Raw genomic sequence first — 17,265 nt, forward strand, 5'->3', positions numbered from 1 at the left:
TTCAGCATTTACACAGAATCAATAGCACTTTGAAAAATTCTTTTCTAATTAATATAAAAATCTAACCTTGAAGTTGGTGCTATCTTGAACCCAAAATATTGTAAAGCGACCTTTCTAACTCCTTCAGTGACCAATATTGCAGAAATGGTGACTAATGTAAAAAATCCAAACAGCCAAAGTAAACTAGGAACCCAATTCACACCACTACCTGAGCACCATCAAGCACAACATAAGTGTCAAGAACTAATAACAATAATATCCATCCATAAAGCATCTAGCTTATTAAAAAAATGACGTCTAGAAATAACAAAAGTGTCAAGAATTACTGACAAAAACTCCATATCATTCCCAAGCACAAATGAATTTGCAAAACAGATTTTTATCAAAAAGATAATGTCAACTTAACCTGATGCTAGACTCTGTCCAATGCAGATATGATAGGAATGTCTTCAAAAAAAATTATTACCAAGTCTTCCAGAATTTGTGTTATCCTTTTTCTAAGTCTCAACAGTTTGTGTAGACAGTTTTATGTTAGTATATTATTTTGTCATAAGACCTGGTTTTGTTATTTTAATTGTCAGCTAAGATAGTGTAAGTTACACAATGATTGTAACTTGTTAGTGTGATAAGTTAGATGATGGTTGTAAATAGTAAGACATAACCATTGGTCTAACAATGTCCAACCACCCTGTAACTTACACTACCCTAGCAAACAATTAAAGTAACAAATCTAAACAGGCATAAGATAATAACATAAAACCTTTTACATTCTGGCATGGGTTTCTCTCAGGAACAGTTTGGAATCAACTGGTCCTTGGAAATGTCTTGGAAATGCCATTGGAATTTCCAGCAAGACATGGTAGTTTTTAAGAGCTTGGCACAAGATCCAAGGGGAGTAAGACCAAGGATGAGAACTGAAAGCCAATTGGTTCAGGTACTGGTAGGAGGGGTAGGAACAATCCAGTAATGTAGGTGGGGTGTCATCCCATCTAAATATGGAGTTAAAAATTCACTATGCTAATAAGAGACAGGAAATATTAAAAAGACAGAAATATCTGGCATCAAGACATATTGCTGCATGTTCTCCATGCGCAGAAATTATGTTTTTGTTATGATTTTTATAATTTTATTATATTAGCATGATAATACTCGCCATGTAATGTTCACCAATTATAATATTAGAGCTTACAAAGGTTTTTTACAGTACCGATCTACCATTTTACTCAAAATGAAAAATCATAAAAATGCAACAAAATTTTTGAGTTATTTCAGCTAATAATCATGCACATACGCTCAGATTAACATAAAGGTAAAAATGTTACTTGAAATTCTAGTAATTAAGAACTGCAGTGCATCTGCACAACCAGACAATATTCCCACACATATAATCACTGATATCCCATGCCCTGCACAAAACAAAACAAGGGATGAGAAAAAATCAATCAAATAATATTCAGAATCTAAATATCCCAATCCAAATCTCATAATCTACATCTCTAAAACCCAAAGAGAAAAAAGTAAAAAGTAAGAACAAGGCACACATATAAGCTTGTAATTCAGCTAATATCTATTATTTGAATCTGCGTTGCTAAATAAAACAGCATTTCATAAAAAGCTTTTATAAAATTCCCCCTAGTTGAATACCAATGGGCTTCAGAATCAAGAGAACTAAGTGAAAAAACAAATAGAGCTTTAAAAAGTAGAATAGCTGTTAGAATAACAAGACAAAAACAAAGAAGATAACCCCTATTTGGATTTTCATTCACTTTTCAATTTAACATTCATGTTCATACAAAGCTTAGCTTACAAAAGGTTGTTCTATACAAGCTGCATCAAATGCTATATTATTGACGAAAAATAAAATGCTCTTGCCATTCAAGCAGCCTTATAAAGTGCTAGATTGACCATTGAGACAAAATTGCAAAATTCAATACAAATATGAGGGCATACAAGTATGCCTTCTCTTTTTCAAAACCTCATCAGCACATGGAAACAAATGGAGGAAGCATCATTCCAGAGATTTTATGTAGAAAATGATAATCCAAAAGGTTTATAATAGATTTACATTAGGCATCTGGAAACAGTCAGAAAAGTATAATCCCAATATGGAAACTCCCTAGTGACCTCAAGCCCCACATCATAATGCAGTTGCCACATTTTGGCCAGATCCCATGGAGAAAGCAGCCACTATAAAAAAAAGGATGTGACAAACAAGAAGAACAATTTCAGCAAGATAAGGGGACCAAATACATAACGCCTCAGAATTAACTCCACTAAAAATTCTCCAAAAGACACTTTTAGCCAAAAAAATATAATTCAAATTAAAATAGAAGGAAACCAGGGAAATGTTACAAATGTGCAGGGGCTACACTATCAGAAATTTTCCGCACAGTTACAATACATCTCCACGTCCCAGTACAAAGGTCTCAGGAAAAACTAAGGCAATTGAACAGCTGAAATCAGCTAGAAAAAGAAGAAGCAAACCTGACCTAAATAGTTAAAAGAGATAAAGTACAAAGAAAAAGATTCTACGAAGATTAAACTTAAATCCCTTTGTCAAATTTAATGAAAAAAATTACACTTTACTAGAGGAAAAGTTAACAGGATAGAAGTATGTAATTTTGTGGATTCAAGCTGTACTCAAAACTCTCTTCTGATGGCCTTGAGACGAAAGCTCAAATTCAAATGATGGAAGACACACATGATTATAAGGCAAAGTTACATTGGTATAATGTTATCCTATGTTACAACTGAATATATCTATATGACATTCTCAGTACCCAGGAAATATATTTTAAGATTCCGAAAACAAAAATATTTAAAGTGGTTTGGAGATAAAGATCAATTCCATGTTCTAGTTTCAAAGAAAAATATGGCTAAAAGGGGGCAACAATCTTTTGGTGTTTTTATCACTCAAGTGGTGAGGATCAACGAGGTCCACGAGCAGATGTTTAACTTTAACATTCTTTTAGAAGGTTTTTAATGTTTTTGTTGAATAGTTATAAAAAGCCTTACTGCCTCATAAATATGTGGATCATCTAATTGAGCTAGAGCTAGGAATTCTTTCATTTATAAAACAACTTAACAACTTGCATCTGCTGCAGAAGGGAAACACACACACAAGCGCGCGCGCACACACATGTATATTTATTGTGTGTTGTTTTGTTTGGTTATGAATAAAATATAGGTACATGCACACACACACATATATGCATAGATGTATCATACATGTATATGTGTACACGTGTATGTATTCATATATGTATGATACATATTTATGTACATGTACATATGTATATATTATATCTACATATATGTATACATATACATATATATATGTAGATGTATTATATATGTAGATATATTATGTATATTTACTTGTACATATGTATGTATGTAAACATATAAATATATGCATATATGTTGAGTTACCGGTTCACTAAAAGTATCTACTATGTCTAAGTTCAATCCATACTAGATGCAATTACTAGTTAGGGGCAGGCAAGGATGCATCCAAGGGATGCTTTGAAGACTCTAGATTCTTCTAGACAAACCTTAGTGAACCCAAACTAGTTTATGCAAAACTGCAGATGAATCAGATATTTTTTTTACATTTGTTCAATATGTTTTTGGCTTTTTTAATGCTTCAAGTCATTTGACTTTCACTTGAATGCATCCTTAACTGTAAAAATCTTGTTCCAAAGCATTTGAAAGACAAAACAAAGTAGTTTACCTCATTGTGAATGCAAAACACAAAAGTCATTGGCTTTTGCTGAACTTTAATTCTTGCTTGCCATCAAACAAATAGAGTTGAAGATTGATCAATAACACTTCCAAAGTGAATGGTTTGCTATTCCTATGTATGTGCAAGAGCCCATTCGCAACAAAGGATATTGTGAAGGAATATTTTTGCCAAAAAGGTTGGTTTTTTGGGCTTTTTTTAGCATTTTTGTCTTGTTTTATTTTTTTCCTTTCTTCAATGAATCAATTGCATATGCTTAAATTTTTTAAACTCAAATATGTTCTACAATAAAAATTGTTTATATTTGTTTTGATGTGTTGTTTATTGAATTTTTTGCCATGGCTATTACAATGGCAACCCATTCAACCTCTATGGAGTAACCCCACTTCAAAATAAACCCAGATTCACCCCTTTCAAAATATGTTACTATAGTACAACTAATTCTAGGTGATGGGAGTTATATTTAATTTTGCAATGGGTGTGAAGTTTAGTATTTAAGAAGATAAAGTTAAGTGAAAGCCAATTTGTGGCATCCCTAGGGTAGGCATCAAAGCTTGTCCCAGAAAAAATAATGTTCCCATCCCAATAGAGCAAGCCATAGCATATATTAATGAGCAAGATGTAATGTCCCCTACTGGGTTTAGGCCTGTTTTAACCCATTATTAATCTATTTCTATACATTTTGACTTAAAACTAACTTGAGTAGGAGACAAATCTATCTTAACATGAATAAAAATCAGTGATAACATAATCTTTTCCTGATATTGAATTGATAATTCAATCTGGTTTATAGTCTCAGAATTATTTTGTTCATTTAACTCACTATTTCTAAAAATATGTATATATTTATTTATTTATTTATTTTCAGATAGTATTACACTATGTTTTACTGCAGAGTAATTCTTATCAAATATTATTTATCTGATCAACTCTTTATCTATATCTATAGCAAAGTATATTCCCTATAATATAAATTATTAATATTGCCATCTCCCAAAACTCTAATCATTAGTCTTCTAGTAGTTGTAATGGCAGACAAATCTGACATGTGTCAGATCTGGTCTGCCACAGTATGTGGAATTAAGTATGAATGCTTTTATATTAGTATTACTATGTTAATATTATTATTATTAAATTCTGCATTCAAACATTATCGACTACATATATTAAGCAGTCTTTATTAAACACATCCCCTATGCATACCACCCAGAACAGGGATGTTACTGCCTGTAACTTAATAACAGTTCTGATCTGATCTGATCGATGCTGCCAGAATATATATATTTTCCCTCCCCTTGACTCAATAAGGATGTAAAATAATATCCCCTTCATTGATGATCCTTCTTCTATCCTTTATATATATTCTTATATATGAGACAAATCTCTTCACGAATGAAGAATCATATCCCATGATGACTATGTCCTTCAACAATCGCACCTCTTTAAGCATGCTGATTGTAGAACTAATCAATATTTTAATTCATTGTTTGGTTTACTAACTTAACCGCTGTCTTTACTCAATCTCATATGTTTCTCTTGGCGGTGATCAAAATATTATGTCGGTTTGCTATGACCATGAAAGCTTATAAACGGATTAGCATTATGATGATATCCTCTTCGAAGGCTTTCTATTCTCATCTGATCACTTGACACCTTGCCTTGTTTGATCGCTATTCTTTAAAGAGTATACAAACCATTAGTTGTTGTCGTTCTAGACAATTATAGCACATATGCTGAAGGTGATTGAACTGATCGATAATTATTTGATGAAGTCAAGCTGTAGTCTATTCACTCTGAACCAATGCCCTTCTATGAAACATAATGGATGTTACTTATCACTGCTTGGGTGACTTTATGTAATATTCGATAATCATGGCAATTTCAATGTATATACACAGATTGCTGCTTGTAGGTTAATCACTATGAGCATTGTCTTTGATAAATGTAACAATTTCTATTAAGATCAGATCGGGAATCACCACTTACAATATTCCATGTTGACTGAATTCAAATGTTCTTAAACCTTTATTCCTTAATTATGATAAGGGTGGATAGCCTATCATTGCGTTATTTTGTCAATAATATAATATTGTAAAATTTATATTATTATTTGATAAATATGAAATTAATATTAATATTTAATAAATATAAATTATATATTAAATCTTGTTTATTATTATTAAGATTTTATTTAGTTCATTCTATTCATTTATTTGGTTATATATATATATTTTAATTGTATTATTATTTATAATTAAATTCTATCTTAGAGCGGGCATTATCATGTTTTGATTGTTTAGATGGGGACATCACACAAGAAAAAGCAAAAAAAGCGACAAGTTATAAATCAAATCATCATTCACTTAACAAGGATCTCAAGGAAGGAAGCCGCTTTCATTGCCATCTAATCTTCAACCTTAGAGAGCCACCCTTTTTTTTTACACCTAAAGAAAATCCTGCAACATATAAAATATCAAAGGGACTGTTGGAAATGAAAATTCACAATGATTCTTGTGAGATTGTCAATCAACACATTGCAAGATGTGTCTATGCAAATGGACCGGCTTTCAGTCTTGTTTGCTCACCATATTGGCAACAACTGCTGAAAGCAATTAATGAGGCTCCAAAAAGGTACAAGGCCTTGAGTTGTGAGAAGGTGCCTAGCACCTTATTGGAAACAAAGGTAAAGTTTGTAGAGGATTCACTAAAGCCCATAAGGGAATCTTGGGTCAAGACAACGTATTCATCATTTCTAATGGGAAAGGATGCAAAAAAAATGTCAATTAATCAATGTTACTGCAATGTCGTCTAAAGGGGTAATGTTTTCTATAGTGGTGGATTGTGAAGGGAGGTGAAGGATAGTGCATTTATTGCTAACATTCTTTGTCAAGCCATTGAGGCCATGGGGCTTCAAAACTTTGTTGAAGTCATAATGAACAATACAAGATATTGTAGAGCAATTGGTTTATTGGTTGAGAAGTGTAACTCATACATCTTTTGGGCATTTTGTACGCTCCACTCCATCAAAATTATGCTATAAAAAATTGACACCAAAATTGATTGAATCAAACAAGTGTATAGTGAGGCTAAAGACATCCAAATGTTCTTCACCAACCACCATATATAACATGGCATATTTAAAACATTCTAAAAATCAGAGTTGTGCGAGGATAGTGAAGCAATAAGATATATTAAATATTTTAAATTTTAATATTTATGTTTCACTTTAATTTACTTATTTTTAAGTTAAGTTTATGTTTTCTTCTTTAAGAAGTTAAGAATCTTTATTTTTAAATTTTTCAATTTTGATTTTTATTGAAACCTATTTTGCCTCCAACACTATTGTTGTAATGTCCCCACTTTGAAATAGAATTTAATGGTAAATAATAATAATAAAATTCAAATGCAATAGAATAACAATTAAATTAAAATTAAAATATAAAAGAATATAATTAAATTAATGAATGGTCAAAACACATGGAATGAAAAGCTGTGACTCCCTCAAACACGAGATATAAAAGGGAGAAGAGAACCTCATTTGAGAGGGGGATAATTTGGGAATCAGAAGTGCAGATCTGATTTAAATAAGAAGTGCAGATCTGATTGTGAAAGGTTGTGTCCCTTTCAAAGGGTAGAAATAATGAAGAGTTGCACTCTTTCAAAGGGTGCTAATGGTGAAAGGGTGTGTCTCTTGCCAAAGGGCATACATGTTGAAGAGGTGTGATCCCTGACATTGAGAGATATAAAGGAAAGAAATCAAAGCAACTAGTGACATTAGCATCAATCAGATCAGATCAGAACTGTTATTAAGTTACAGGCAGTAACATCTTTGTTCTTGGTGGTGTGCATGGGAATGTGCTTAATATGTATGCTTAATATATGAAGCCTGATAATGTTCTTATGCAGAATTTAATAGTAATATTAATATAGACTCCAATATGTATGACAGTCATACTCAATTTCATATATATTCATAATACATGAGAACTTAGTATATTAATAGCCTAATCTTAAATCTTACCTATTGCCCCACATGGAGGATTCAATGTGGAGTTGTTAGGGAAAGGTGGTATTAATACCTCACAAGGTAGATAAGACCTGCAGTGGAATGGACATGTGCTACATCATACAAAGGCAATTGATAAGGCCTGCGGTGGAATGGGCATGTGCTACATCATACAAAGGCAATATATAAGGCCTTGTTGACGTGCGTTTTGTACACAATCAAACACAGAATAAAATACCCAAGGGTACCTTATCCTCTCTTGAGTAAAGCCTCTGATTGCTGAAGATATCGCGGAAAAGGATCACTCAGGATGACTTCAAGGTTCTTGTATGTAGGGTCTCTACGTGTGGATAAGCTCTCTGTGGTATGATGTGATTTGCTAGAATCACAAGGGTACTTACATTTGATGATTGAATGTCTGATCTGCTTTGAATATTTGCTGGAACACAAGATTTTACTAGCTTTGACTTGAAAAAAGGAAAAAAGATGAGGGCGAGGAAAGGATCTAATCCTAACACTAAGAATGTAAGAACAATGAATGATCTTTGATGAAATTCTAACTAAGTCTTGTTTTGACATCATAGGAACATCTCCACAAGGTTAGTGCGATCTTTGAAGGAAAGCTTTATATGTTCAAATCATCACTGCAGGCATAGACACCATCAGGTTGATGCATATCAATGAAGAAGCGACAATTGAAGTTAAGCTTAAGCTGAATGATTCCAGTTGACTACGCAAGGCAAGTCTGCAATCAACAAACCGCTAGTAGTATGGATATACGAATTCCACCATCAATCAAGCACATTTCTTCCACTCATCTAATAACATGAAATCAAATATGAGAAGTATAGAGACCATTCAAATTGTCGAATCGACCCATAAATTTCACCATTTCTTCAATGAAGTTACAAGTCTTTTACAACAACATCTTGGCAACAATCTTTGCCTTCTCTCTCTACTCTACTTTAATTGCTATTCTATCAACTAGCTAACTACTCTCTATTCACTAACTCCTTTCTAACTGCTTCCAACTCCTATTCTATACTAACCATTCCTTACAAAATGAAATGCCAGGGCTTATATAGTGCCCTAGATACAATTCGATGGCTCAGATCAATTCGAGATCAATGGCCAAGATTCAACAATGAAAACCCTGATTAGGGTTTGTTACAACCATTACATAACATTTAATGCTTGACCAATGATAAAATTGTATTGCTTGGACACATGTCCTCTCTAGAAAATTCAACCAATAGATAGCTGGGGTAGGCACATCGGAGTTTGTGCCACCTTCCATGAGTTAGGTACATTGAATCTGGAAATGCTGAGGTGGACCACACTGACTGGAGAAGTGATGACTAGGATGCCACCTCGTTTGACACTTGTAACTTGGTAGATATTCAACTTGATGTTGTTGAGAAGCTAGCTTTAATTAATTCATCTGGAACTATTTGCTTCTTCAACGAACCCTTGTTCTAACTTCTTGTGTCCTTGATGTGCAGGATGATTGATGTACCTCGCCTTGGAATATTGGATTGGAGAAGTCGCCCTTGATGACGTTAGTCCAAAGAAGGCCGTCCTTGTCGATGCTAGACTGGATAGAAGAAGGTCGTCCTTGTCCTCGCTTGATCGTCCTTGATTTGGCTTGATTTTCCTTGAGGAGAGTCTTCCAACTTGTAGATCTTTCGAGCTTGGAGTCGCCATCTTGATACCTACACAACATTTCAAAATTAGTAATATATCTTGAAATCTAAAAATTAAACTTTAAAAGGAAGATTCAAGATTTTAATTTAGGAAACCTCATGATAAATCTTGAGTTATCATTTCCTAATTAACCATGTAATACTTAGATTTTTCCAAAAAATGTCTAAAAAATAAAACCTTGAATAAGGGTGTCAAGATGATTTCGCCATACCTCCTCTTGAGTTTTAAACTCTAAGAAATGATGTAAAAATAGATGAATTTTGCTAGGCAAAGTGTAGATCAAAGCTCTCCCTTGGATAAAATGCACCTCCTTTAGCTTGGAAAAGAACTCCACCTTCCTCTTCAAAAATCTGGAAATTCGCCTTCAAATGTCTTCAAAAATCTAGAAATTATCCTCCAAACTAGCAAGAAATACGCCTCTCCAATAGCCTTCAAGATGAATTTCGCCCTCCTCAAATTGCTCTTCAAGTTCGCATGAGAGATAATGCAAGAATGATTTGAATTTGCCAAAGAACCTCTCCCATTATATAGAGCACTCACCTTCTACTTACCCATGAGGCCGACCTAGCAAATAAAAGGTGCAATAATAAATAAAACCTTAAAAGGAGTAAGCCGACTTGCCAAATAAAGGCAAAATAATGCCTTGTGCGCTCCACATTTAATTTTTTATTTCACAAAAAATTAATTTTAAATGCCTTTATAATAGAAATTCGATTTTTTTGAGGCCCAAAATTAATTTATTAAATGCCAATTTAATTAATTTTTTCAAATAGTTCGAAGTTGATGATTTTGGCATCTAGTGTGATTTGCTAAAATAAGGCAAAAATAATGAATTTTGATAACTTCGCTCTGGTCCCTTGGAGAGGGACAGGAGCGCCTTTTCACTTTTGTCCTCAATCCTTCATTTTTTACGTTCAAAACCTCGTTCCTGACGTTCAAAATGGCATTTTATCTGGAACTTTAAGTTCAATTCATGTAATCTTTGGAAGGAGCTTGCCTTAAGGCATTTTCGCTCTGGTCCCTTGGTGAGGGACAGGAGCGCCTTTTGCATTTGGCCTAGGATCATCAAGTTTTTTTGAGTCAAACCTTTGTTCATCATGATTTAGAAGACCTTTCCAATCTTGCTCAACTTTGCCTTAGCATAATCTCGGAGGGAAATTTGTTGTTTTCAAAAAAAGTGGGATGGTCCTTCAGTGAGGGACGGGAGCACTTTTTCATTTTTAAGCCAATTCGTCCTTTGCTAGTCTTCCAAATTATCTTCAATGGATGAATCTTGCCCTCTTTCATTCATTTCAATCACGTAACTTGCCTTGCCTTTGCAAGAAATTTGTATTTTTAGAAAAGAGGGACTGTCCTTCAGTGAGGGACGGGAGCACTTTTGAAAAAGTGGGACGGTCCTTCAGTGAGGGACGGGAGCACTTTTGACATCTTGGTGTACCCTTTTGTTCTTTAAATCTCTCAATTGCGTCCAAGGCATAAAACATCCTTCGTCCTTCCCATCCAAGTCAAGTTTTGCCATAAAATATCAAACAAATAGAAGAAACTTGAAAAAGTGGCACGGTCCTTCAGTGAGGGACGGGAGCACTTTTTGTCATTTGGGTTGATTTACTCCTTTGTAGACTGCTTAAATTATATTCAATGGACAAAACATGCTTCCCTTGACCTCTTCAAATCATAAAATTGTCTTGATCCTGCAAGAACAGTGCAAATTTGAAATTCAAGCTCCGGTCCTTCAGTGAGGGACAGGAGCGATTTTTGTCCTCAAAGCCAAATCACTACAATTTTCATCTCAAATTTCCTTTGCTAGGGAAGATTTCACCTTACTTCATGCTATGAATAAAAGTTAATGTCCAAAAAAGGTCTAAAATTGTGCATATAAAGAAAAGCGCTCTGGTCCTTCAGTGAGGGACAGGAGTGAATTTGACCTTCTAGGCAAAAAACTTCATCATTTCATTGTCAAGTCTGGATGCACTATCATGCTCATTTCGTCCTTCATTGTGTCTTTGATGTTTCAATTTGACCAAACAAGGTCAGGAATGACTCAAATAAGCCTTTTCGCCCTGGACCCTTGGTGAGGGACAGGAGCGCTTTGCCTTGGTCCCTGGGAGAGGGACAGGAGCGAAATTCGCTCTGGATCCTCAATGAAGGACAGGAGCGAAATTTGACTTTTTGAACTCTCTATCAAGATAATTTTTATGGAATATAACATTTAAGTATGTTTGAGAGTGGTTTCAGACCTCCAGGAGTTATATTGCAAAATCTAGTTTTTTGAGGTTTTTCAGTTTCCAGACTTAGTCAAATTTCAGGATCAGGACATTCCAGACTTAGCCAAATTTCAGAATCAGGACTTCACTCCAGCAGGACCTGCTATCCTATTGATCTCCCCGACAGCACTCAAAATGCAAAGGCTAACTAACAAAACCCTAAAAGACCAAAAAACAAACCCTAAAAAGCAAAAAAAGCAAGGGTCCCCATTTGCAATGGGGCAATGTGTGAAAACGTCACAACAGGCCTACAGTGGAATGGGCATATGTTAGATCATAAAAAGGCACTTCTTGTGGAGGATGGTTTTCTAGGGCCCTAACAAAGATACTTCCCAATCTGCGCTAAGATTGATCATTAGGATTGATTAGGGATTAGACCTAGCTATGTTGATTATCCCTTGTATGATGTATGCTAATTGTTCCCTAGAGCTAACAAATGCATAATAAAATATAATAAGTATGATAAGATGTGTTTAGTTATCGGAAAATAGGCTATCTCCTAATAGGGGACATTACAATTGTCTTGTTAAGGTTCAAGAAGTACTCTCTAATATGGTCATCAACAAAAATTGGTCCATATAGAATATCAAATGGATGATCCTAGATGACACTTGTTGGGATCATATTGTATATCTCATCAATTTCATCAAGTCTGTATTGAGTATGATATGTTATACTAACATGTTTAGGCCTTGTTTAGAAAAAAAATGTGATGCTATTGACTCAATGATTTAAAAGATGAAAACCATCATAAATGCAAAAGATTAATATTTTGAAGAAACTTTCTTCAAACAACACAAAATTATATAAGAAAGGTGATGTTGGAAATATTGTTGTCATTGATGTCAAAGGAGACAAGAGAAAACCATATATTTCAAGAAGAAATCATTAAGACCAAAATTGGGCCAACCCTCTTTTGAGAAAAAATGATTTAATGTTAAATGAGGCATCCTTCAGATGGGCTGAATCCTTAACGTGGTTACCCAACTTGGGAAGAATTAAAATAATATAAATTTATTTATTTGCAATGCTGGCCAACCCTTGGCAAAATTAAATTAAAATTACTTATTTTCAAAGCTGCTCGAACCCCCTTGAGAAGGCTGACCCTATTGGGTGAAGAAGCATAAATTGGGGAATAAACAGAAGTTGAAAAGGAGGTTACAATGCAAACACTGAAATGCAGTGTCATTCAGATTTAGAGCAGAGCAGACTTATTGCAGCAAATTTTTGAAGAAGAAATTATATGTGAAGTACAAGTAGATTTTATGAAGGTTGTTCTCAAATGATCATCATCCATTGAAGAAGCTATATTCAAGAAGGCGGAAATTTTATTCATTTGGAGGTTGGTGCCTCCTAATAGAAGAGATTGGTGTCTCTTGCTAAGTTGGTTCTTAGTAGCAAGGATTGGTGTCTACCAAGATTTGTAAGAATATTTTATTTCATTGTCATTGGATTTGGACACTAGATCCAAGCAATCATTCTTTGTGATTTTCTCCCAAATGGGTTTCCACGTAAATATCATGTTTCCTAGTTGTTAGATCTTGTGCAGATATTTTATTGTGGTGGTTGAATTTTAATAAGTAAAAGATTGTATTTTACCGATTCACCACCCCCCCTCTCAACATAATTGTGTGCTCATCAATTGGTTTCAAAGCCGCTTCCTTCAAAAATAGTCTAACTACTAGAAGGTAGATCTCAGGAGCACACATGGCTAGTCAAGAAGGTTTCTCCTCAAATAGAGCTCCATTGTTTCACAGATCAAACTATGCATTCTGAAGTATAAGGATGCAAATTCATCTAATGGCTCTAGGGTTTGATATTTGGCAATTGATTGTGATTGGTTATTAAGCCCCAATACCCCCACCAACAGATCAAGCCAGAAAGGTGCAATGTCATAAATTATTGCCGCTCACAATTTCATGCTAGGTTTAGTACTCATGTTAGCGTGTGTGCCTGATTATGTTTGAATGTGCCCACTTTGGGTCCTTTTCAGCAACTTGGTTAAATTCCCTATTGTCGGTCCCTTTGAAGTTTGAAGCATAGATTATGCCAAGACTGTTTTGGTTAGTTGGCAACCAAGGGGTGGTCGTTACGATGCGACAGTTGGCGCTCGCACCCCCTCGGTATCTTTATATACTTCGGAATGTAACTTGTAACACACGATTATGAATGGAAATAACATCTCTTATACTTGTCTAATATCTATGGCGTTATTATTTTGCATTACATGCTTTATGTTTTAAGTTATTCACCCGAGAGGGCAAACATTTGGCGCCGCTGCCTAGACGTACTCGGGAACGGAAGACGCGGATGGCGCACGGACACGATGGGCCTACCCGTTGGTGAGAGAAACCCAGAGGCCGATGACACACGAACAGAACTTTACACAGGAGAAGACACTGCAACCAGAGAATTTTCAATTCCGCTCCAGGTAGCCATCCAGACCTACGTCCGACGAGAGGCGACGGAGGAGGAAATCCCACCAAGTGTCGTGTGGACAGCGTTGGAGGTGAGCCTAGTAGTAAATCGGTTGATGAACCATCTTCCCCGATTGCTTGCACAGGCATCGCTGGCACAACAAGCTCACCTGGAGGAGATTGCCCAAGAGGAGCGACGCCAACAGATCCTTCAACAGTATGAAGATAACAACCGACAGGAAGCAGAACGAGATGGCGCCAGGCCAGGAAGGAATTGAACCTTGAATCTTCTATATTTAAATAAAAGTGTCATTGACACGAGTTGTATTTGAGGAAATGAATTAATAAAGACGTGTTTTGATTTATGTATTGTGAGTTATGGAAATGTGCGGCAATTAATGCCCAACCTATTGAATAAAGATAGAAATAAAAAAGCAGAAACGGACGAGTGGGAGGCCACACAGAGGGCCTTGATTCTGGAGCAGCGAGTAGAACGGAGACGGAGGCTGAGGCAACTTGTCGAAGGACAACCTGCCGAAGGGTGGCCCGAAGGGAACCACAAAGGTGTCACGGAGGGTGCAGAAGCCGAGGGAAATTTCTACACGTCGCCAGAACACCGTAGGGCGCGGAGCCACGAAGAGTTTCTGGAGGAAACAAGGTTACGGCAAAATCTAGTCGAGGAGACTCTAGATCAGTTTAGAAACTTATCCTTTACACCACGGAGTGAGGATCACCAAAGGGAGCCAGAAGTGGGCGAGGGTGAGAACGAAGGGGAGGACAACCGTACGGTTGTAAGTGCGACACACAGCAGGCAGAACACCATACCCCCAGTCGCCCACGCAGGATACACCACGGGCGTCGGAGGGACAGGCGCAAGGGCTCAAACACAGCAACAACCACCTCAGGGGAGATGACCCCCATCAATGGTGAGCAAACAGAAACTACCAAAGTTCAACGGCGACGGGAAGGAAGATCCTGTCCGCCATTGTCGAACGTGCGAAACCATATGGTCAACAAACGGTGTTACCAATCAAGATGAATGGGTAACACAATTCCCAGCAACCTTGAGGGGAGTGGCCATAGACAGGTACTCAGATATGGACAAGGCCAAAGTCGGCACATGGCCCAACCTGAAGGAGGAGTTTGGGATAGAGTTCCGCCTCTTGAGAGATGACAACGAAATAGTCACCGAGATCTATGGAACGAAGCAAAATAAGAACGAGACAGTGCGAGCTTCTAGTCGGCGGCTAAAGGAACTACTGGGAAAAATGGAGAGTCAACCAGCAGATGGGTTGAAAAAGCGATGGTTCATGGAGGGACTAAAGCATTCCCTCCAAAAGAAGATGAAAATCGTTCCACCTACATCGTACGAAGACATACAATAGAGCGATGGATTTCGAGAGCGAGACCAAGACATCGAAGAAAAAGAAGAAGGATAGCTCGTCCGAGGAGGATGACTCGTCACAGGAAAGCAGCAGCGACAGAGAGGCTGGCAAACGGGTGCAAGCGCTCTAGAAAGACATGGAGCAAATGAGGAGGGAATTCAAAACAATGAGAAGCACCGGTCGGACCGAAGGGGACATATGGTGCACTGAGTGCAAAGAGGAGGGGCAAACAAAGGGTACTTGCCAGAAGAAGGCATTCTGCGAGATTTGCCAAGTGATGGGACACTCCACCAAGGAGTGCCCATACAACATGAAAACCCGGAATACGCAAATGAACCAGGTGTTGTTCACGGAGCAGGCCACAACGTCCGCACCAGCGGGTACGGGCCAACAAACAAACACAACGGCATCATCTAGAGGATACCGGGATAACAGACACAGCGGCGGAAGAAATAATAACAATAACAATAACAATAACAGAAACCGGATCCAGTATGACGCCAAAGGCCGGCCAATGATCCAGTGTAGGGCCTGCAATCAATGGGGACACTTCGCCCGCGATTGCACAAAGGAAGCCAACCCTCAGCACCTCTGCCGATGGTGCGGGCCAGGCGACCATGAGGACGCAAATTGCTCGAAACCTGGTGTAAACCTCCTAAACATAGAACCCACAAAAGCAGAAGTGTTGGCAATCACAAGGGCGCAGGCCAAACAGGGCGCATACCCAAATCCCCACACGGAGACAGTGAGAGTGCGAGAAGCAAGAGACGAGATCACAAAGGAAATGGCCGCACAAGGACAGAACAGCCACCAAACCACAAGTCCGTTGCGGACGAGGGGAGAAGAGGAAATCTTACGGCAAATATTGCAGATGGAAGTACCCGTGAGAATTCAAGACCTCCTGGAGACCATGCCGCAGTTAAAAACAGCTATCTTAAACTCTGTACCTTCACAGGTGAAAATGGGGGAGGTCATGAGCCCCACAACCGACTCTACGTTAAGGGAGGTCGTAAGCCCCACTGTCGACCCCATGTTGTTGATAGTCAACAGCGGATGCCAACCGGCGGTAGTAGAAATGGGCATACTGGGGACTACCTTGACAGACACTATTGTGAACGGAGGGTCAAGAGTAAATGTGCTCGCAGAAGCCACATGGAAAAAACTGGGAAAGCCTACGTTGTGGCCCCCCACGTTCAACCTACTAGGGGCAGATCAGCATGGGATTAAACCCCTTGGTACCCTCATGGGCCAGCAAGTGATGATTGGCATGCAGCCATTCGTGCTGGATTTTGTAGTAATTCCCCTGAAGCAGAAAGGGTATGATGCCATCCTCGAGCGTGGGTGGCTCATTGCAGAGAAAGCAAACCATAACTGGAAGCGGAATACTCTTTCCTTGGAAAAGGTGGGGAGGAAGTATGTGATCGATCTCCGTGCACAAATGGTGAGTGAGGAGTTAGCATCCTCCTCCGAATCGGAATCTAAGGGAGACCAGTTGGGAGAGGGTGAAGATGGACGTCGCATGGAGCCTAATGACGAAGGGGTGTTAGAACTGGAGGCATGCTCAGGGGATGACAGGAACTCCTTGAATGGCCTCTTCCACTAGCAAATGGGAGATTATGAATTATTTACACCTTCGTGCAATGTATTGAGCATTGAGGAAGAACGAGATATATTTCCCCCGGAATATGGTGAGTACAAGGAAGGGGAGGCCTCGGTGAATGAGATGCCGGCACACCAATTCCCGAAG

General features: G+C 37.6%; 1 protein-coding gene across 2 annotated transcripts in view; it reads right to left on the reverse strand.

Moving 5' to 3' along the window:
• LOC131070423 (preprotein translocase subunit SCY2, chloroplastic) overlaps positions 1-17,265 on the reverse strand; it is a 241,574-nt gene that overhangs the window by 71,722 nt on the left and 152,587 nt on the right. For both annotated transcript variants that reach the window (XM_058005936.2, XM_058005935.2), the window contains 2 exons: positions 1,323-1,406; positions 67-208 (listed from right to left, as the gene is read on the reverse strand). In XM_058005936.2, coding sequence (XP_057861919.1) covers positions 67-208; positions 1,323-1,406 — 226 coding nt within the window. The remainder of the gene's footprint in view (positions 1-66; positions 209-1,322; positions 1,407-17,265) is intronic.

The sequence above is a fragment of the Cryptomeria japonica genome, chromosome 3 (assembly GCF_030272615.1).
Source record: "Cryptomeria japonica chromosome 3, Sugi_1.0, whole genome shotgun sequence".
Lineage (NCBI taxonomy): Eukaryota > Viridiplantae > Streptophyta > Pinopsida > Cupressales > Cupressaceae > Cryptomeria > Cryptomeria japonica.